General features: G+C 36.4%; 1 protein-coding gene across 1 annotated transcript in view; it reads left to right on the top strand.

Moving 5' to 3' along the window:
* Window positions 1–18,629, top strand: part of MRPS35 (mitochondrial ribosomal protein S35) — a 49,306-nt gene that overhangs the window by 10,203 nt on the left and 20,474 nt on the right. The window contains 3 exon segments of the mRNA NM_001244927.1: window positions 5,328–5,467; window positions 11,822–11,931; window positions 14,093–14,162. Of these exon segments, the coding sequence (NP_001231856.1) occupies window positions 5,328–5,467; window positions 11,822–11,931; window positions 14,093–14,162 (320 nt within the window).

The following is an 18,629-nucleotide window of genomic DNA, read 5'->3' as shown; positions in this document are numbered from 1 at the left end:
AATTTTTGACAAAAGAGCCAAAAATATTTAATCGGGAAAGGATAGTTCTTTCAATAAATAGTATTGGTAAAACTGAATAGCCATATGTAAAAGAGTGAAACTGGACCACATGTTTATACTATACACAAAAATCAACATAACATGAATTAAAAACTTGAACATAAGATCTGAAACCATAAAATTCCTAGAAGAAAACATTGGGTGTGAGCTCCTTGACATTGGTTTTGGCAATGATTTGCTGGAATTTGACTCTAAAAGCAAAGGCAAAGCAAAAGTAAACAAGTGGGACTACGTCAAACAAAAGCTTCTGCACAGCAAAGGAAAACCATCAGCAAAATGAAAAAAAATCTGTGGAATGGCAGAAAATATTTGCCAATAACTCATCTATCTGTTAAGGGGTTAATATCCAAAGTATATAAAGAACTCATACACTCAATAGCAAAAAGAACCCTTATTTTAAAATGGGGAGAACTGGAGTTCCCATTGTGGCATGGTGGAAACGAATCCGACTAGGAACCATGAGGTTGAGGGTTTGATCCCTGGCCTCACTCCTTGGGTCAAGGTTCCGGCATTGCCGTGAGCTGTGGTGTAGGTCACAGATGTGGCTCGAATCCAGCATTGCTGTGGCTGTGGTGTAGGCCAGCAGCAACAGCTCCGATTAGACCCCTTGCCTGGGAACCGCCATATTCCACAAGTGTGGCCCTCAAAAAGACCAAAAAAAAAAAAAAAAAAAAAAAAATGGGCAGACCTGATAGACACTTTTGCAGAGAAGACGTACAAGTGGCCAATAAATACACAAAAAGATGTTCAACATCATTAATCATCAGGGAAATAATCAAAACCACAGTGAAATAGTATCTTGTACCTGTTAGGATGACTGTCATCAGGAAGATAAAAGATAAAACTGTTGAAGAGGATGTGGAGAAAAGGGAACCCTTGTATACTTTTGGTGGGAATGAAATTGGTTTAGCCACTGTGGAAAACAGTGTGGAGGTTCCTCAAAAAATTAAAACTAGAGCTACCATCTGATCCAGCAATCCCACTTCTTAGTATGTATCCAGAGGAAATGAGGGTAGAATATTGAAGAGCTGTCTGAACCCCCATGTTTCACCGTAGGATTATTTACAGTAGGCAAGTATGGAAACAACCTAAGTGTTGGTCAGTGGATGAATGGATAGAATGATGTGGCATGTGTGTGTACACACATACACATACACAATGGAGTAGTATGCAGTCATGAGAAAGAAGGACTTGGCATTTGTGACAATATGGATGGACCTTGAGGGCATTATGCTCAATGGAGTATGTTAGCATGACAAATACTAAATGATATCACTTGTATTTGAAATCTAAAATATCTGAGGTCATAGAAACAGAGTAGAGTGGTAGTTACCAGGGACTGAGGGGTAGAAGGAAAAGAGATGTTCAAAGAATAGAAATTTGCAGTTATCTGCTAAATAAGTTCTGGGATTCAATGTATAGCATGGTGATTATAGTTAAAGTTGCTGAGAGTCGATCTTAAGTGTTAACCACCTCAAAAAAGAGATGGTAAATACGTGATGTGACATAGATATTAGCTGATAATAATGATTATCTTGCAGTGATTACATGTATCAAGTCAACACATTGTATACCTTAAACTTACACAACATTCTGTATCTGTTATATCAGTAAAGTTCGGGGGGGGGGGGCAAGATAATCTCGTTTCCTAATATACTATATATAGCCTTATATTCTGAGTGATTGTTGGTTTCTACTTTTTTAAGAGGATTTTTAAATTGTGTTCAGTGAATTGTTAGTTGTCACATCTTCAGTTTTTTTTTTTTTTTTTTTTTTTTTTTGCAGACCACTCTACAAAGGGCTATGAGTAATAAATAGAATCAGAAAGTATAATCCTTGCTCATGTAGGTTCAGGATTTATTGTTGAATTATAGAAGGCATGTACATAAAAAGCCTAAAGAAAATACTGCAGAGTTGACAACAAATGCAAATCATTTGATCCAAACTGAAGATAGTGTACAAGGATGCTGAGTAGCTGAATAGGCAGTAGAGCCAGTAGTGGGATACTTTGCAGAGAAGGGTCTTGAAGAAATTTTCAAAATTTTAAAGAAATAGAAGTGAGATATACACATGGTAAAACTAAATAGTACAAAGACTTGTGATGAAAACCAGTAGTCTCTTGCTTCTCCTTTCCCTCCCTGGCCCTTATTCCAGAAGTGTTCTCAATCAAATTTATGTTTGTGTGTGTGTATTTTATATATTCTCTATACATAGTATATAGACTGTAAGTTAACTAGTTTGATATATATATATGTATATAATGGAAGTAATCTCTGGATATGATTATACCTATAGTTCTATACTTATTAAATTTCAACAATATCTATTGATTCCTAGATGTAAATATAGAATTCACTCATGTGTACTACCATCTTCTTCCCACATACCCGGTGGTAAAGGCAAAGAACATTTTTTATTCACAGTTCTATGTGTTTTCATAATAAATACAATATTCCAATTCAGTTTCGGTTCTAATTTGTATTGGACTATAAATAGATAAGCAAATTTGAGTTGTTTTAGGTTTGTAGCTATTACTTATCAATTGTGTAGTTTAATGCAAGGGTAGTACCTTTGAATGAAATCTTAAGTTTATGCTGATTTAAAGGTGATGTGGAGTTCCCATTGTGGCTCATCAGGTTAAGAATCTGACACACTGTCCATGAGGATAGGGGTTCGGTCCCTGACCTCACTCTGTGGCTTGAGGATCTGGCATTGCCTCAAGCCTAGGTCACAGATGAGGCTTGGATTGGGCATTGCTATGGCTGTGGTGTGGGTCGGCAGCTGCAGCTCTGATTCAACCCCTAGCCTGGAAACTTCCTTTTGCCACAGTTGTGGCTGTAAGGAAAAATAATAATAATAATAAAGGTGATTTGTACGTGCTGAGGATACTTGTTAAGGCTTTTCAGGAAAGAAAATGAAACCTGGAGACTTCACGAGTAGCTTGATTGTGCTGAAAGGAGAAATAAGTTAGTGAACATGATGTGATAAAATTTGAAATTCTTGGAGGGCCTTCCATTGAAAAATAAAAGGAAGAAAATAAAGAAGTCTTAAAAAGAAAGCTACGAAGTGGGAATAATCACCTTACTCTTGAAAAGAGATAAGGAAAACTTTTCTCTTTTCATTCACTTATGTGTTCTGTTTGAGGACATTAGGATGCAATTCTGTCCCTGTGGATTGTATGTTTTTATATATTGGTGCCTGATACTGGACTGACATGGATCACTGTTGCAAATCTGTGCCCCATTTAACACAAATCATATTTCATTTTTTGATCCTGTGTAAAGCCAGTTAACAAATGCATTACCCTGTTAAGTTCCATTTTTTCCTTTTTAAACATTATTTTTAATGTGGATTATAACTTAGAAACTGGTCATTGTAATGAGATAGCTATAAAATACTTCATAATTTTTAAATGAAAGGTTTTCATACAGCACATTCAGAAGAGTGGCATTGTATTTTATAGTTTTTAGGTGAATGTTTTTTTTTAATCTTTCCTTAATTTTGCCACTTTTAGATTTGGATTGTATCTTCCAAATAACTCAAAGGCTTTTCAGATATTTCCTCTCAGTTTTCTTTCAAAGTAGGTCAGTTCAGATTTTATATCTAACTTGCAAATGGAAAATCTGAAGCACAGAAAAGTTAGGTAATTTACCAGAACTTTAATAATCAGTGGCAGAGTTAAGTAAAAACCAAGGTCTTCCGAAGTCTAGTCTCTTGCTCTGCCTATCAGATGAATAAGGCTAATAGGGGTCTATTATGTACTTTCCAGTTGGCTGGTTTTTTTTTTTTTTTAAAAACAAAAACATATAATCGAGTAATTTAATTTAAAAGCTGTAATTATCATCTAGTGATTGAAATGACTTATCCACAGTTAAAAAAAGTCAGTATAAACCCTGTAACTTCATAAAATTCCCCAAACTAGTCTGCCCTATAAAGTGCCTGGCAGTGTTGCATCTTACAGTGCAGGATACTGGAATTAGTCCATAATGGGAATGAAATTTAACCTCAGTAATTTTGCTCTGTTCATTTTACTTAAATGTCAGAATGTTCTTAATGGTAGAGATGTTTCTTTCCCTTCACAGAATCTGAGTATTGATCTCTTAAATACAGTGTTTAAGGAATGGTGTGAGCTATACTTAATTTGCTAACATATATTTAGTCCCCAATCGTGGAAAGTCTCTGTAAGCCAGAGTGACATTTTGCTGACTGATAATAAAGCCTAAATGGGAGCTAAATATAGTACCTACTATAAGAAAGTTGTTAGTTCAGGGAAAATATTATTGGATAAAACACGGATCCATGAGGTCTAACGTCTTTGACCTAAGAAACCAGTTACTTTTAGCTCTTCTTAGAATGAGGCTGTTTAGGAAGTGTGGGGAACCTGATAATGCCAGAAGTTGTCACCCTGAGAGCTGAGAGCCCTCTCCCGAAGTGACTTGAGAGGAATAGGGCAAAATAAAATCAGCTGCCCACCTGTAGAGTCCCTCAGTGCTGATGGCTGCATGAGGCTGGGAGCTGTTGTTTTGCCTTTCAGGATTTTTTCTTCTAGTTGAGACCTGAGTTTACGCCTCTGTGCTTTGAGCACCTCCTCTCTAAGCTGTCTTGCCTCAATGTGAAGACTGGTTTTTTCCCCTTTCACTCCAGCCCCAGTGGCTTAGAAGTCATGTCAAAGACACATGAGTTAGTACTGTAAGGATCCATTTAACGGTGACCGAGACTTTTGTACCTATTTCAGTTAGACGCCCTGTTCAACTCCATTTCTGAAAGAATGTTGACCACAACTCAGTTCTCTCTTAGAGCTTTTTCAGAGTCTATTTCACTTCTCTTCAGCTGGTTTTTAGTAACCTTCATTACAGTGCGAATTTATATTATCTTTTGCCTTTCTGAAAACAGTTCTGTCTGGGCACCACAAACTGTTCGCTTTTAGTTGGGGAGGAATTAAACATCTCATAGCAGGTATGTACAGAGCTATGACAAGCTTCCATCAAGTCATGGCTCCCTTTTAACTGAACATACTGCTCCCCACCAAACTTGAGTTATCCAGATCATTACTTTAATTAAGTTCCTGAATTAGGATTCTCCCAGGGAGAAAAGGGATGCATGTGGGAGGATGGTACATATATAAAATGCAGAAGAGAATCTGTTCTTTGATTTCACGGATCCTGAGAGGTGATCCCCCTCAGTAATTTGATTTTCTCTGGTAGCATACATTTCAATGAGGATTTACTTACAAAACTATAATTGAGATAATTTTTTCTAATTCTCAGATTTTTGTACTGAGTGGCCAGCTGCCTTAGACAGTGATGAGAAATGCGAGAAGCACTTTCCAATTGAAATTGATACAGCTGATTATGTTTCAGCAGGACCATCTATTCGAAACCCCAAAGCACGAGTAGTAACCTTAAGGGTAAGAGTTAATTTTTTTAAAATAAGAATTATTATAACACATTATTTTAAAATAGTATTTTGTATATGTGCTGATAAAACTGATACATATTTGCCATAGAAATTTGGAGAATATAAAAGTTTTTTAAAGTATACAATTTTAAAGTATAAAATTTAAGGTAAAAAAAATGCCTGTTGGGAGTTCCCGTCGTGGCGCAGTGGTTAACGAATCCGACTAGGAACCATGAGGTTGCGGGTTCGGTCCCTGCCCTTGCTCAGTGGGTTAACGATCCGGCGTTGCCGTGAGCTGTGGTGTAGGTTGCAGAACTTTTTTATAATTAAACTTAATTTTAGAATAGTATTAAATTTATATGCAAGTTTCAAGGTTAGTACAGAGTTTGCCTATATTTCACACCAAATTTCTCCTGCTATTAACATGTTATGATACTGTGGTACATTTGTTACATGTAATAAATGAATCAATGTTGATATATTATTAATTAAAGTTTATACACTCTTCACATTTCCTTAGATTTTGCCTAATGTTCTTTTTTTGTTTCAGAATCCCATTGAGGGTACCGTATTCCATGTAGTCATTGAGTCTCCTTAGGTTCTTGGCTGTGATGGTTTGCAGAATTTCCTTGTTTTTGATGACTTCAGCAGTTTTGAGAAGTATCAGTTATATATGTTGCAGAATATCCTTCAGTTTAGATTTGTTTGATGTTTTTGTCATGGTTAGACTGATAATGTGTTTTGAGGAGAAAACTTCAAAAGTGCAGTGCCATTCTCATCACGTCATAGCAAGGTTATAGGCTTCTCACATGGCTTCTCACTGATGATGCAGGCCTGGCTGAGGTAGTGTTGGTCATTTTCTCCACTATAAAATTACTTTTTTTTTCCTGCCTTTCCATGGTATACTCTTTAGAAGAAAGTTAGTGCACACAGGCCACACTTAAAGAGTCAGAAGTGACGCTCCGCCACCTCGAAGGAGAGAGAGCACATAGATGATTTGGGATTCGGTTCTTCTGTGTGGGAGATTTGTCTATTCTCCGTTTATTTATTCTGTCATTTGTTTATATCAGTATGGGCTCATGGATATTTATTTTATTCTCTGGATTATGATCCAATTTTGTACTCAGATTCTTTTGACTTTGACAGTTGGGCACTCTTTCAGTTGACTCCTCTGTTCCTTTGCCATGCCCCATCTTTTGTTTTTTAAACACTTTAATTTTTGGCACCACAAAATGCTCCTAGCTCATTTTATGTATTCCTTGCCCTGTTCCTAGAATCAGCTATTTCTTAAGAGACACCTGACTAATGTACTTTGGTTCACCTATCCTGAAGGATGGCTGCCCACCTTTTGAAGGGGCCTTCCATTAGTTTTTGTACTCCATGTAATCTGCATTTTATTTTATTTTTTAATTTTGTGGTCACACCCACCACATGTGAAAGTTCCTGGGCCAGGGATTGAATTCGAGCCACAGCTATGTCCTGCACTGTAGCTGCAGAAATGCTGGATCCTTCAACCCACTATGCTAGGCCAGGGATCGAGCCCTCACCTCCACAGCAGCTTTGCAGTCAGATTCTTAACTTGCTGTGCCACAGTGGGAACTCCTAATCTGTATTTTAAATTGGAACATTCCAAATGTACTACAGAAATATGTTGAAAATCTCTGCAACCATCTTTGCATTATATAGCTAACAAATAGACTTTAGTTTTTAGAAATTTTTTTCAGTGATACAACCATAACTGGTTTGTAATTTTCTTTCTTTTCTGTGTTTTGGTAATCAGAGTTGTGCCATCTTTTGAAATGAATTTATGAAGCTTTCCAGCATTTTTTTTTTAATTCCATAGAAGAGTTTAAATGTCCTAGCAATATGTTTATATAATTAGAGAGACTGAAAATATTTTAAAATCACAAAAGCCAATATGTATTTACAGTATACATTTGATCAACAAAAGAAAAACAGAAAAAGAACTTAAAATTCTACTCTGCTGACGTCATTCCACAGGTTAGTATAGAGTGTCTCTATTATAGAGTAAAAATACCTGATACATCTTTAAGAACTTAATAAATGTTACATACACACCCCTTTCTTTTTGGCCATGGGGTGCCATGGCTTGATATAAGATCTCAGTTCCCAGACCAGGGATTGAACCCGTGCTGCAGCAGTGAAAGCACCTGACCACCAGTGAACTCCCTGTTAACTCTTTTTATAAGCGCAACAAATAGCACTTGAGCTATGGATTATATGATTTTAAAAAAAACCTCTGAACTGGAGTTCCCATCGTGGTGCAGCAGTAACAAATCCAACTAGGAACCATGAGGTTGCGGGTTCGATCCCTGGCCTCACTCAGTGGGTTAAGGATCCGGCGTTGCCCTGAGCTGAGGTGTAGGTCACAGACGTGGCTCGGATCCTAAGTTGCTATGGCTCTGGCATAGGCCAGCAGCTACAGCTCCAATTAGACCCCTAGCCTGGGAACCTCCATATGCCGTGGGTGCAGCCCTGAGAGGACAAAAAGACAAGCAAAAATCTCTCAACTTAAGAGTCAGGAAACTTAGATACTAATTCATGTTCTTTGTCTTATTTTTTGTGGGCCTTAGTCTTTAGTACTAGTATAGACATAAAGTCCCACTTGATTCTAAATTTGCTTCTTTTGTTTCACATAAAAATAACCTCATGCTTTATTTGAAGTGTGCCACCAGACATCTCTTATACCATGCTACCATCCCCTCTCATCTCCTTTTTGTCTCGTGCCACCATGCCAGACTTTCCTCATTCACTTCTGTCCCCTCTGACCAGCTTCTGCCTGCCCTTCTGGACTCTTTTCACTCTACCTGCTGACATTGGAGGCTCAGGGGTGGTGTCCTGAACTGGTGTCATGTGGTTCAAGGGTTAAAGTAGGTAAAACAGTAAGACTAAATATGATTTGTATAGAATTTTACTTTAAAGTGCTTTCTTCTATTTAATTTCCTTTATTCCTGACAAAAGTTCTGTGAATCCTTTCTGTTTTATGAGTTAGGAAACAAACAGGAAGATCACATGATTTAAGGTCACTTAGCCGATAAGCGGCAAATCTAGACGGCAAGCCCATTTTCTGTCTTACATGTAATACTGCAGTTCTTTAACTGCATTGTGCTTGTAAATAGAGAAAATATTACACACATTTAGATGTTTTTCAATTTATGTAACTTTTTTGGTTCTTTTTAGGGCCACACCCGCAGCATATGGAAGATCCCAGGCTAGGGGTCAAATCAGAACTGCAGCTGCTGGCCCACACCATGGTCACAGCAATGCTGAATCTGAGCCTCATTTGTGTCCTACACCACAGCTCATGGCAATGCCCTATCCCTAACCCACTGAGTAAGGCCAGGGATTGAACCTGCATCCTCACAAATACTAGTTGGGTTCTTAACCTGCTGACCCAAGACTGGAACTCCTTATATAGCTCTTTTTAATGAGACATTTGAAGATTCACATGTATAATTACAACCTCCTATGATTTGAAATGTCAGCATTGTTTAGAGGATAATGTTACTGGTACAGTGTTGATTGTTTGAAATATAATATTGATAGAAGAGAAGTCTAAGGATTCTTTGGAATTTTGGAAATAGAATGACAAATGAATGTCACTCAGCTTCAAAGATTATTTGTCCAAGTTAAAGAACACCAATTTTGATTCCAGATATAAGTGATATCATATGGTATTTGTCTTTCTCTTTTCAACTTACTTCACTCAGTATGAGAGTCTCTAGTTCCATCCAGCACAAATGAACCTTCCCACAGAAAAGAAAATCATGGACTTGGAGAATAGACTTGTGGTTGCTAAGGGGGAGGGGGAGGGAGTGGGGTGGACTGGGAGCTTGGGGTTAATAGATGCAGACTAGTGCCTTTGTAACGGATTAGCAATGAGATCCTGCTGTGTAGCACTGGGAACTCTGTCTAGTCACTTATGGAACATGATAATGTGAGAAAAAAGAATGTATATATATGTATGTGTAACTGGGTCACCATGCTGTACAGTAGAAAAAAAATAATAAAAGGTTAAAAAAAATTTCTTTTCGTTATCAAAAAAAACCCCACCAATTTTGCAATGCCTTTGAGTGCTAGCAGGTGGCGTGAGTGCTCCACACGGCAGTTTCCGACCTATTTATAAAATGTTAGTGTGAACATGAGTTTTAAAGCAGTTGTTACAGTAATGATCAGCATTGCTGCCACTTTTTTTGGACTACGTCCTACATAGAAAAGTAGAACAGTTAAATTTTTTAAATGATAAATTTTAAAATTTATTGTTAAACGTTGTGATTTCATTGAAGGAGTTTTAAAAGGAAAAATGACTACGTTTTACTATCCTAATGTAAAAACCATTTTTTCTATCTGTATGCATGCATATATGCATGTATTTTCATAATTATAATGTAGGTATATTTTATGATTTCTTATAGGTAGTTTTCCATGTTATTAACAATCAGAATCATAAAATAGCTTATTTTATCCATCAAGCTGATTACCTTGTTGACATATATTTTTTCAGGGGACTGTGGTAATTTCACATTGCCTACAACATATGACCATTCTATAGGATTGGTATTTAATAATTGTGCCCTTACTGCTTATATTCTTCGGGTGCTTATTTATCTGTTTTTAAATTTCCTGTTTTCTCTAGACCAAATTTAAAAATTCACTGAGCTTCAGATTTCCCCTCGTGGCTCAGTGGTTAATGAATCCGACTAGGAACCATGAGGTTGCGTGTTCGATCCCTGGCCTCACTCAGTAGGTTAAGAATCCGGCATTACCATGAGCTGCGGTGTAGGTCGCAGATGTGGCTTGGATCTGGCGTTGCTGTGGCTCTGGTGTAGGCCAGCAGCTACAACTCCAATTAGACCCATAGCCTGAGAACCTCCCTGTGCTGCGGATGCAGCCCTAGAAAAGACAAAATAAAAAATAAAAATAAAAAAGTAAAAATTCACTGTGCTTGAAACATAAAAAACAATACATCCTCCCTTTTAAAATTTTTGTATTCATTCAGCTAGTGTATGTTGCATGCTTTTTAGGTGCTAGGTCATTGCCAGAAACAAGACAAATGTTCTTACTCTCAAGGGTTTGCAGTCTAGTAGGAAAAATGGGAAAATAAATAAACTCTTACACTAGGTTGTCTTGAGGGAAATGCAGGGTCATTGAAACTAGAGGGAAGAAATAGATGGGATTGCAAAATCTTATTTAGCTTTTTTCTTCGTGCACTTTTAATTCTTGCTTATTCTTAATGCTTTCCGTGGAAAAATAATCTATAGTTTACCTTATTTAACTGTAGTCTAGGGACTTACCTATTTGCCAAGATCAAGCCTACTCATCTCTAGATAATACATTCAGCCCAGGCCATAATTCTCTGCACATTAAGAGGTGTGTTTATTTAGTCCCACACTTAATAGAACATGTTTTAGGGAAGACTAACTCCATGAGCTGTCCCTTGAAAAGTAGAATCTGAGGTTGAATAAATTCGGGGATTATTATGTAACCCTGCATTTTGAAATTTCAGAATGTTCTTTAACGTGTTGCCTTCTCTAAGAAATCCTGCCCGGAAGAACCCGATTTAACTTGGTGTTTCCCAAGTGCATTAAATAGAAACAGGCTTTTTTAAAGAAATGATTCTTTTTAGCAGCCTATGGGACTTGTATTCACATTTTGAGAAATATTGAACTGAATTATTTTTAATGTTTTGATCCTTCATGAATGCTGTATTCTAGCCTCCATGAGATGTCTGTAGCTTTAAAAATAAATGCTTCTAAACTGTTGCAGTAATATGGGTCTCATAATGGCATGGTAAAAATTCTTAAAGTCCTTATGTTTTATCTGTTTAATTTTTTTAATTGAAATATGGTTATCTACAATGTTTTAATTCCTGCTGTACAGCAAAGAGACTCAGTTATACGTGTGTGTGTATGTATATATATTCTTTTCCATTATGGTTTATCACAGGATATTGAATATTGTTCTCTGTGCTGTATAGTAGGACCTTGTTGTTTATCCATTTAATTTTATATTCTAGCTTTACTAATATTAATTGAGTTAAAATTCTGTTAATACTACTCATAAGCACCATAATTTCATTTATTTAAGAGAAATGTTATTGGTTCTTTTAGGAAAGGTATTAATGCTCAGAACTTTCAAAGAACTCCAGTTTGCTCCTCCTGATGTTTTTTTTTTTTTTCCTGTGAATGAGATCAGGCTTCATGACACATGTGAATTGCTAACTCTATATAAAAAGGAGGGTTTTTTGGTCAGTTTAATGTTACTACAAATAATATTGCCACTTTTTTTTTCATTAAAGTATGTAAAGAAATTTTTTTTCAATTTTTTTTCTTGTATTTTTAAGGTTAAACTTTCCAGTTTGAATTTAGATGATCATGCAAAGAAGAAACTTATTAAACTTGTAGGAGATCGATACTGCAAGAGCACAGATGTGCTTACCATCAAAACAGACAGGTAAAGAAAGGAACATTCAGCATGTGTTACTTTATTGTCCTTCAGTTCTTCGTAGTCCTTGGATTAACCTGTTAGGTCAGAGATGTTCTCCTATTTATATTTTTAATATTTTCACACTAGCCTGCTGTGCTATGATCTTTATGTATGCGAAAAGCCTTGCTTAGCTGAGTTAAATTACTGTCGTGATTTTTAATCTTGATTTTAATATATTTGTGTATATAAAACTCAGGGAAGATGTTAGAAAAAAATGAAAGTATGACTTACCAATGATAATGCTTAAAGGAGGTTTCTGCAAAGTCTAGAATAGAAATCTTATAGCTCACAACCAAAATTATAAATTAAATACGGAAATTTAATTTACCAGGGGACTTTTGTAAATAAGCAGAATTTCACTGCTAGTGTAGAAGTTTGTAAAAGCAATATTAAATTTATTGTTTATGAATTTATAAATTAGGTCATTTGAGGTAAGGAAAGGTTATTGGTATGTTTTTGTTAAATGTTTATGTCTAGAATTATTCTTTGGTTGTTTCTAAATTATATCAAAATATCAAAAGATCTTTGGAGAAGAGCAAGTAGGAACATAATCCTCTCTTCCTCCCTATCCTACTTGCAAAGCAGTTGGAAGTGTCAGTATCACTTAGTGGTATAAAGAAGTTTTTATATCTTGCTTCTTGATGGTATAAAGAAGTAGCATGGGGAGTTCTTGTTGTGGCTCAGCAGTAACAAAGACGACTAGTATCCATGAGGACGCAGGTTGATCCCTGGCCCTGCTCAGTGGGTTAAGGATCCAACATGACAGTGAGCTGTGGTGTAGGTCACAGATGCAGCTGGGATCTGGCATTGCTGTGGTTGTGGTATAGGCCAGCAGCTGCAATTCCAATTCACCCCATAACTTCCATATGCCTCGAGCATGTCCCTAAACAAGCCAAAAAAAAAAAAAAAGACATAGCATGATGTACATACAGAAGCGACAGCAGTGTAGAGGTGGGAAAAGCTTGGGAAAACTATTTTAGATTATTACCTTATGAGAGAAAAATTTCAAATATGTTAATATCTTTTTTGCTAGCTTTAGAGAATGTAAAACACTACTATGATTTTAGTTGGTACAGTTTTTCAAAATACCTTTGAAATGTCAGTGTTAGAAATTCTATAGATTTCTGACAATGTTGCTTTTTTTCCTTAAGTTTACAAGTTTCGGTGTGTATATGTATATATTATGGTAACAACTATGTAGAATAGAAGACTATGAAATCTAAATATAGAATGAACAGAGTATACAGTCAAAGTCAGTTGTCATGTGATAGTTGTATATTTCAAGAAATTAGAAGTAATTGTCTCCTTTTCTATAATATTTTATTAACCTAAGGTTAAACATACCATCTTATATTTATGTAGAAGTTTTATCTAATATTAGGTTATTAGTTCCGTTTTAAATACAACAGCAAAAAATGCAGCATTGTGTAGTGTAGCTCATTTTAAAAAGGAATCAGCTCTAGGGAGATCAGGATGAACATTTAGATTGGCATCCATCTCTGATCTCTCTGGGTTTTTTTTTTTTTTTTGACCACACATGCCGCATATAGAAGTTCCCAGGTTAGGGGTCAAATCAGAGATGCAGTTTCAGACCTATGCCACAGCCACAGCAGTGCCAGATCTGAGCCACGTCTTCGACCTATACCACAGCTCACGACAGTGCTGGATCTTTAACCTACTGAGTAGGGCCAGGGTTCAAACCCAAGTCCTCATGGATACTAGTCTGGTTCGTTACCCCTGAACCACAACGGGAACTCCTCTCTATTGTGTTTTTTTAAATGAATTCAGCAGATAGGTTCACGCCATCGCAGACTCTTAGCCCTGAGATCATGAAGAGCACTTGGTTTAGGTACAGTCATACTAAAAATGGTGTGAAACTATTATCAGATATGAATAACTTTGTTAGTGGTAAAAGCGGAGATCCTCTAAATGATGGTAAAAATAGTATCAGTTTTCAGTGTCCTCAAGTCATAAACTTCATATCATTCTTATTCCAAGAACAGAATTTTCCTAAGACAGATGCAGAATTCCAGGATATATTATCCTTTTTATTTGGTATTTGTATATTTTGCAAATTAATCTATGTACTGAATTTTTAGAATTTTGACTTCCTCCCTCTCTTTTAAAGGTGCCCTTTAAAGAGACAGAATTATGATTATGCAGTATATCTACTAACAGTTTTATACCATGAGTCCTGGGTAAGTGTGTGAATGTGTAATAATTTTGTCATTGTAATTTGGATAGTGTTAGCCTTTCAAAACAGTCTGTGTAGCCAGCACTCAGTTCAGTGTTAAATGAACCGCTGTTTAAGCTAAGGACATGTGAAATATTATAGATAATTTGTGTTGGCATTGGAAATGAGGGTTTTGTTGTTGTTGCTTTTCAGGACCGCATTCGAAGCATGTGGAGGTTCCCAGGCTAGGGGTCAAATCGGCCTACACCACAGTCACAGTAACTCCAGATCCCAGCTGTGTCTGCAACCTACACCACAGTTTACAACAACGCCAGATCCTTAACCCACTGGGCGAGGCCAGGGATCGAACCTGAAACCTAATGGTTCCTAGTCAGTTTTGTTTCCAGTGAGCCACACGGGAACTCCGAAAATGAGGATCTTGAAATAGATTGTGCAGTCCTTTTCAGGACCTTCAGAAATCAGATGATTAAAATTCCTTTAAAGTTCAGAGTTTCTGACTTAGACTGCAAAATTCAGAATTTTTTACTTGGTTTTTGTTGTTGTTTGGGTTAAAGTTGTCAAAGTTACAGAAGGGAAATCATCAGCTGTGTAACTTGAGACTGTAATTCATCCTGTTATCCAAAAAAGCTATAGAACAAAGCTCCAAAGCTTTATAGAAAGGTACTTTAAATATCTATTAAAATTTTAGTTAACAAATTGACTTTCATGTGAGCATTTCACTGTTATGCATTGGAGACAATTAAGGGCAGTTATTTATTTAAATAGTATAAAAACAGTCTTGTGTCTGACTGAATTTATTTGGTTTTAATATAAATATACACATTTAGAAGGAAGATTTTCTGTGCATGAGCATCAACTCATGAAAGTCATTCATATGTTTAGCTAACTAAAAATTTTAAATAATGTTTTTAAAAATTAAAATAATTTTAGGTATGTACATTAAAGCTTGCACAACATAGACAGTGGGACTCAATAGCATTTCATGCGAGGGACATTTGAAGGAAAGGAGGTAGCGGAGAAAGAGTCACTCTCCTTAGATGTTCAAAGGACTTCATCTGAAAGAAGAGTTAGGTTTGTTTTTCATAACTTAAGGATAGAACAAAGTAAAAGCAATAGTGAAACAAAGACTTATTCACTGAGTAAAACCTTTCTATGGGATTCATCTAAAGATGAGGTGGGCTATTTAATAGGTAGAAAATATTCCATCTATTGGCTACTTAGTGGGGATATGATCAAAGGAACATGTTCTTTGTGCATGTGCAGTTAGGTACATTAAATGGTCTTTGGGCTCTCCTTTCATCTCTAAGTAATTCTGTGAACACATACAGCTCTTTTCATTGCAGATTTCATTGGTGTTAATAGTAAAACAGCTTATTTTTTAGCACAAGAGAATGAGTGGAAAATAAAAGAAAACTGTGTTGCAAGGTTGATAAAGAACAAAAAGTAGCTGATAGCTCTTCTTTGCTTTTGAGTTATTCTAATTATCATAATTCATCCCAATTTTCTAGTTCCTGGCTTCAGGAGTAATCATAATAGCAGTTCATCTCTCTTTCCTGTCATTTGATTTTATAAATGCCTTTGGCTTGAAATAATTATGTACCCTTTTGAACCAGCAACATGTTAAATAGTTAATACCAAACAATAAAAGCCAACCAGTTTAAGTCTCTTATTTTGCCAGCAGCCTGTAAAATGAATTTGCCCCAAAGGAAATGGCAGGCATAAATAAATTCAGTGAAAGTTGATTTACTGAATTCTTTCAGTGGTTCCATGACATAAAATCCAAACAAGCTTGTTTTCTGTATTCACGCAAGAAGCCTTTGATCTTTGATGCTGATTACTTTGATGCCAGAATAAGTAGCCACATACAACTGTCCTAAACAGATATAATTAAATAATTCCTTTATTAAATTTGGCTCTTGATCCTTTCTAAACAAGTACCATCAGTGAAGAAGCTTTAAGAGAATGTAGATGGGCCGTGAAATTTTGCAGAGCTGGTGGAACAGAATTTTTATTGAATTGAAACTTTTTTCCTTCAACAGCATGGAATTCATACTTGAAATTGATGTTACCACCTGGTATTTAATCAAATATTTAGAGAGCCCCCTTTTAATTCATTCCTTTATTTTTGAGGCTAGTTTCAGAGCACTTAATACCTAAAAGCTAAGCTCTGGAGGTTATCTCGACGTAGAATTGAATGAAAGTTGTGAGTAGTTTTATATAACATATTACTAAAACTTCTCTCAAAAGGTATTTGGCTAGACTTCAGCATAAGGGAGTTACTGTTGTGTGCTATTCAAAACAGGTTAACTATATAGCAGTATCAAGGTAGAACTTGTTGACCTAAAACAATAAAATAGGTTTTTCGGGAACAGCAAATAATTGCATTTTGGTACGTGCAGTCTATGGCAAAGCATAGGCAAGTCCAGAGAACAAAGGAAGGAAGCCTGCTTTTTTATAGGGAAAAGGGAGTTGGGTCAGGCTGTTCTAAATGAAAGTTCATGGGAGGAAAGTAGGAGTTTTAGAGTGACGATGGTTTTTCATTTACTGAGCTGTTTCTCGTTGCCTGGGCTATTGCTGAGCAAGGAGAAATTCTTCCTTTGGGATTGTTAAAGTAGTTGCACTTTCTGTTTGGGAGTACAAGGTGTGCTACTTCCAAGTGGGGTATGTTAACGAAGGTCAGTGCATGCAAATAATAGTGAGAATGCGTGAGAGCTCCCTCTACAGACCATTCCTGACCAAGTTTAGTTGAGGTTTTCTTTATTAATTTTCATATTCAAAAAGCATAGACTTCACAAAGCAAAGACTTCAGTCATAGAGGCTTAGCAATGCTTCAAATAATGATTATTGCAGTGCTAAGAAGGTGATAAGCAAGAGATAAACATTAAAGCATTTATCCTTTGGCAGTGCAAAGAAGCAAAGAGACTTGTGGAAATTTGACTTAATATTTCAGTATTACACATTGTTAGCATAGAATTAATTCAAGTTTTAACCTTTGGAACCATTTAGATTTGGATTTGAATCACATTACTTGTTAGCATTGTAGCCTTGGCCAGGTGTTTAATGTCTGAGACTCTGATTTCTAAGGGCTTTTGATCGGATCAGAGAGAATTTATGTGGAATGTTTGGCAAATAGTGGATGCTCGTTAAATAGTGGCTATTAATATTGTTGTTGACTACTAAAATCAAGAAAGATTTATCTTAGAATTTCAAATTCATTTATTCCTAATTTCTGTATAATTTACATTTAACTTGACAAACGCTAAGTAAAGTCAGATCTGTGCCCTGTAGTATTTGCATTTTTAGAACATAGATCTGAGTCACATTCTGACTCAACTGATAACAAAACTTCCTAAATGTTAACTTTGTTACATGTTTTTTAAACTTTCTGCAAGTGATTTGATTAAGTAAGGATTGAAGGAAACATTTTACAGAATGGCTTAAACACAAAAGCTAGACTAAAACAGAGGGGCAAAGAAAATAAACACTTCATTTAGAAAATGTGGAGATCTGAAATCAGATTCAGAGGGTTCGTATATGATTTTGCTATTTAATTACTGATGATTGCTTTTTAAGCTTTGAATTTTTGACTGTTTTAAGACTTCATGATAGTTTTATTACCAGCCTGAACTGTACCTAGGTTTGTAACAAAATGGATAAAGAGGGTAATTTTATACTCACTAAAAGAGTTTATTTTTAAAGGGGACCTTATTGCAAGTATTTCTGATGAAAATTACAAATCCTGCAGAGCCATAATCACCATTTAATCTGATGGTTTATTTTCTGATTTTTTTGTCTTTCTGTCTTTTCTAGAGCCACACCCACAGCATACGGAGGTTCCCAGGCTAGGGGTCTAATCGGTGCTGTAGCCAACGGCCTATGCCAAAACCACAACAACTTGGGATCCAAGCCACGTCTGCGACCTACACCACAGTGTATGGCAACGCTGGATCCTTAACCCACTGAGTGAGGCCAGGGATGGAACCTGCAACCTCATGGTTCCTAGTTGGACTTGTTAACCATGAACCATGACGGGAACTCCTAATCTGTTGGTTTATGAGTTCATTGTGGTCTTTTGTGTGCTCAACATGCACATACATTGCTGTGTTATATTAGAGAATGCTTGAATGATGTTTGCTGTTTTCTTTTTTTCTGGTTTACAAGGTACAGTGATAGGTATCGGTGGGATTATCAATAATAAATGAACCTCTGCTTTTAGTTACCTTTATTTCCAGAGGGACTTAGTGCTTATAATATAGTCCGTTTCTCTAGGTAATGGAGGTTGGAAACAGTGCTAGGAGAGATGCAGACTAGGATTATTTCTCCCTGGAAGCGCCACAGAGGTGGTGACTGGTATGGGAAGATGAGTACGAGTGTGCAGTAGAGAAGTGGGTGAAGGACTCTGTAGGCCTGGTGGTTTAGAGAGCAGGAAGAAGTTTGGTGTAGCCAAGGCCTATGACCAAAAGGGCAGAGG

This window comes from Sus scrofa, chromosome 5 (assembly GCF_000003025.6).
Source record: "Sus scrofa isolate TJ Tabasco breed Duroc chromosome 5, Sscrofa11.1, whole genome shotgun sequence".
Taxonomy (NCBI): Eukaryota; Metazoa; Chordata; class Mammalia; order Artiodactyla; family Suidae; genus Sus; species Sus scrofa.
This window is presented reverse-complemented; position numbering and strand designations above follow the sequence as displayed.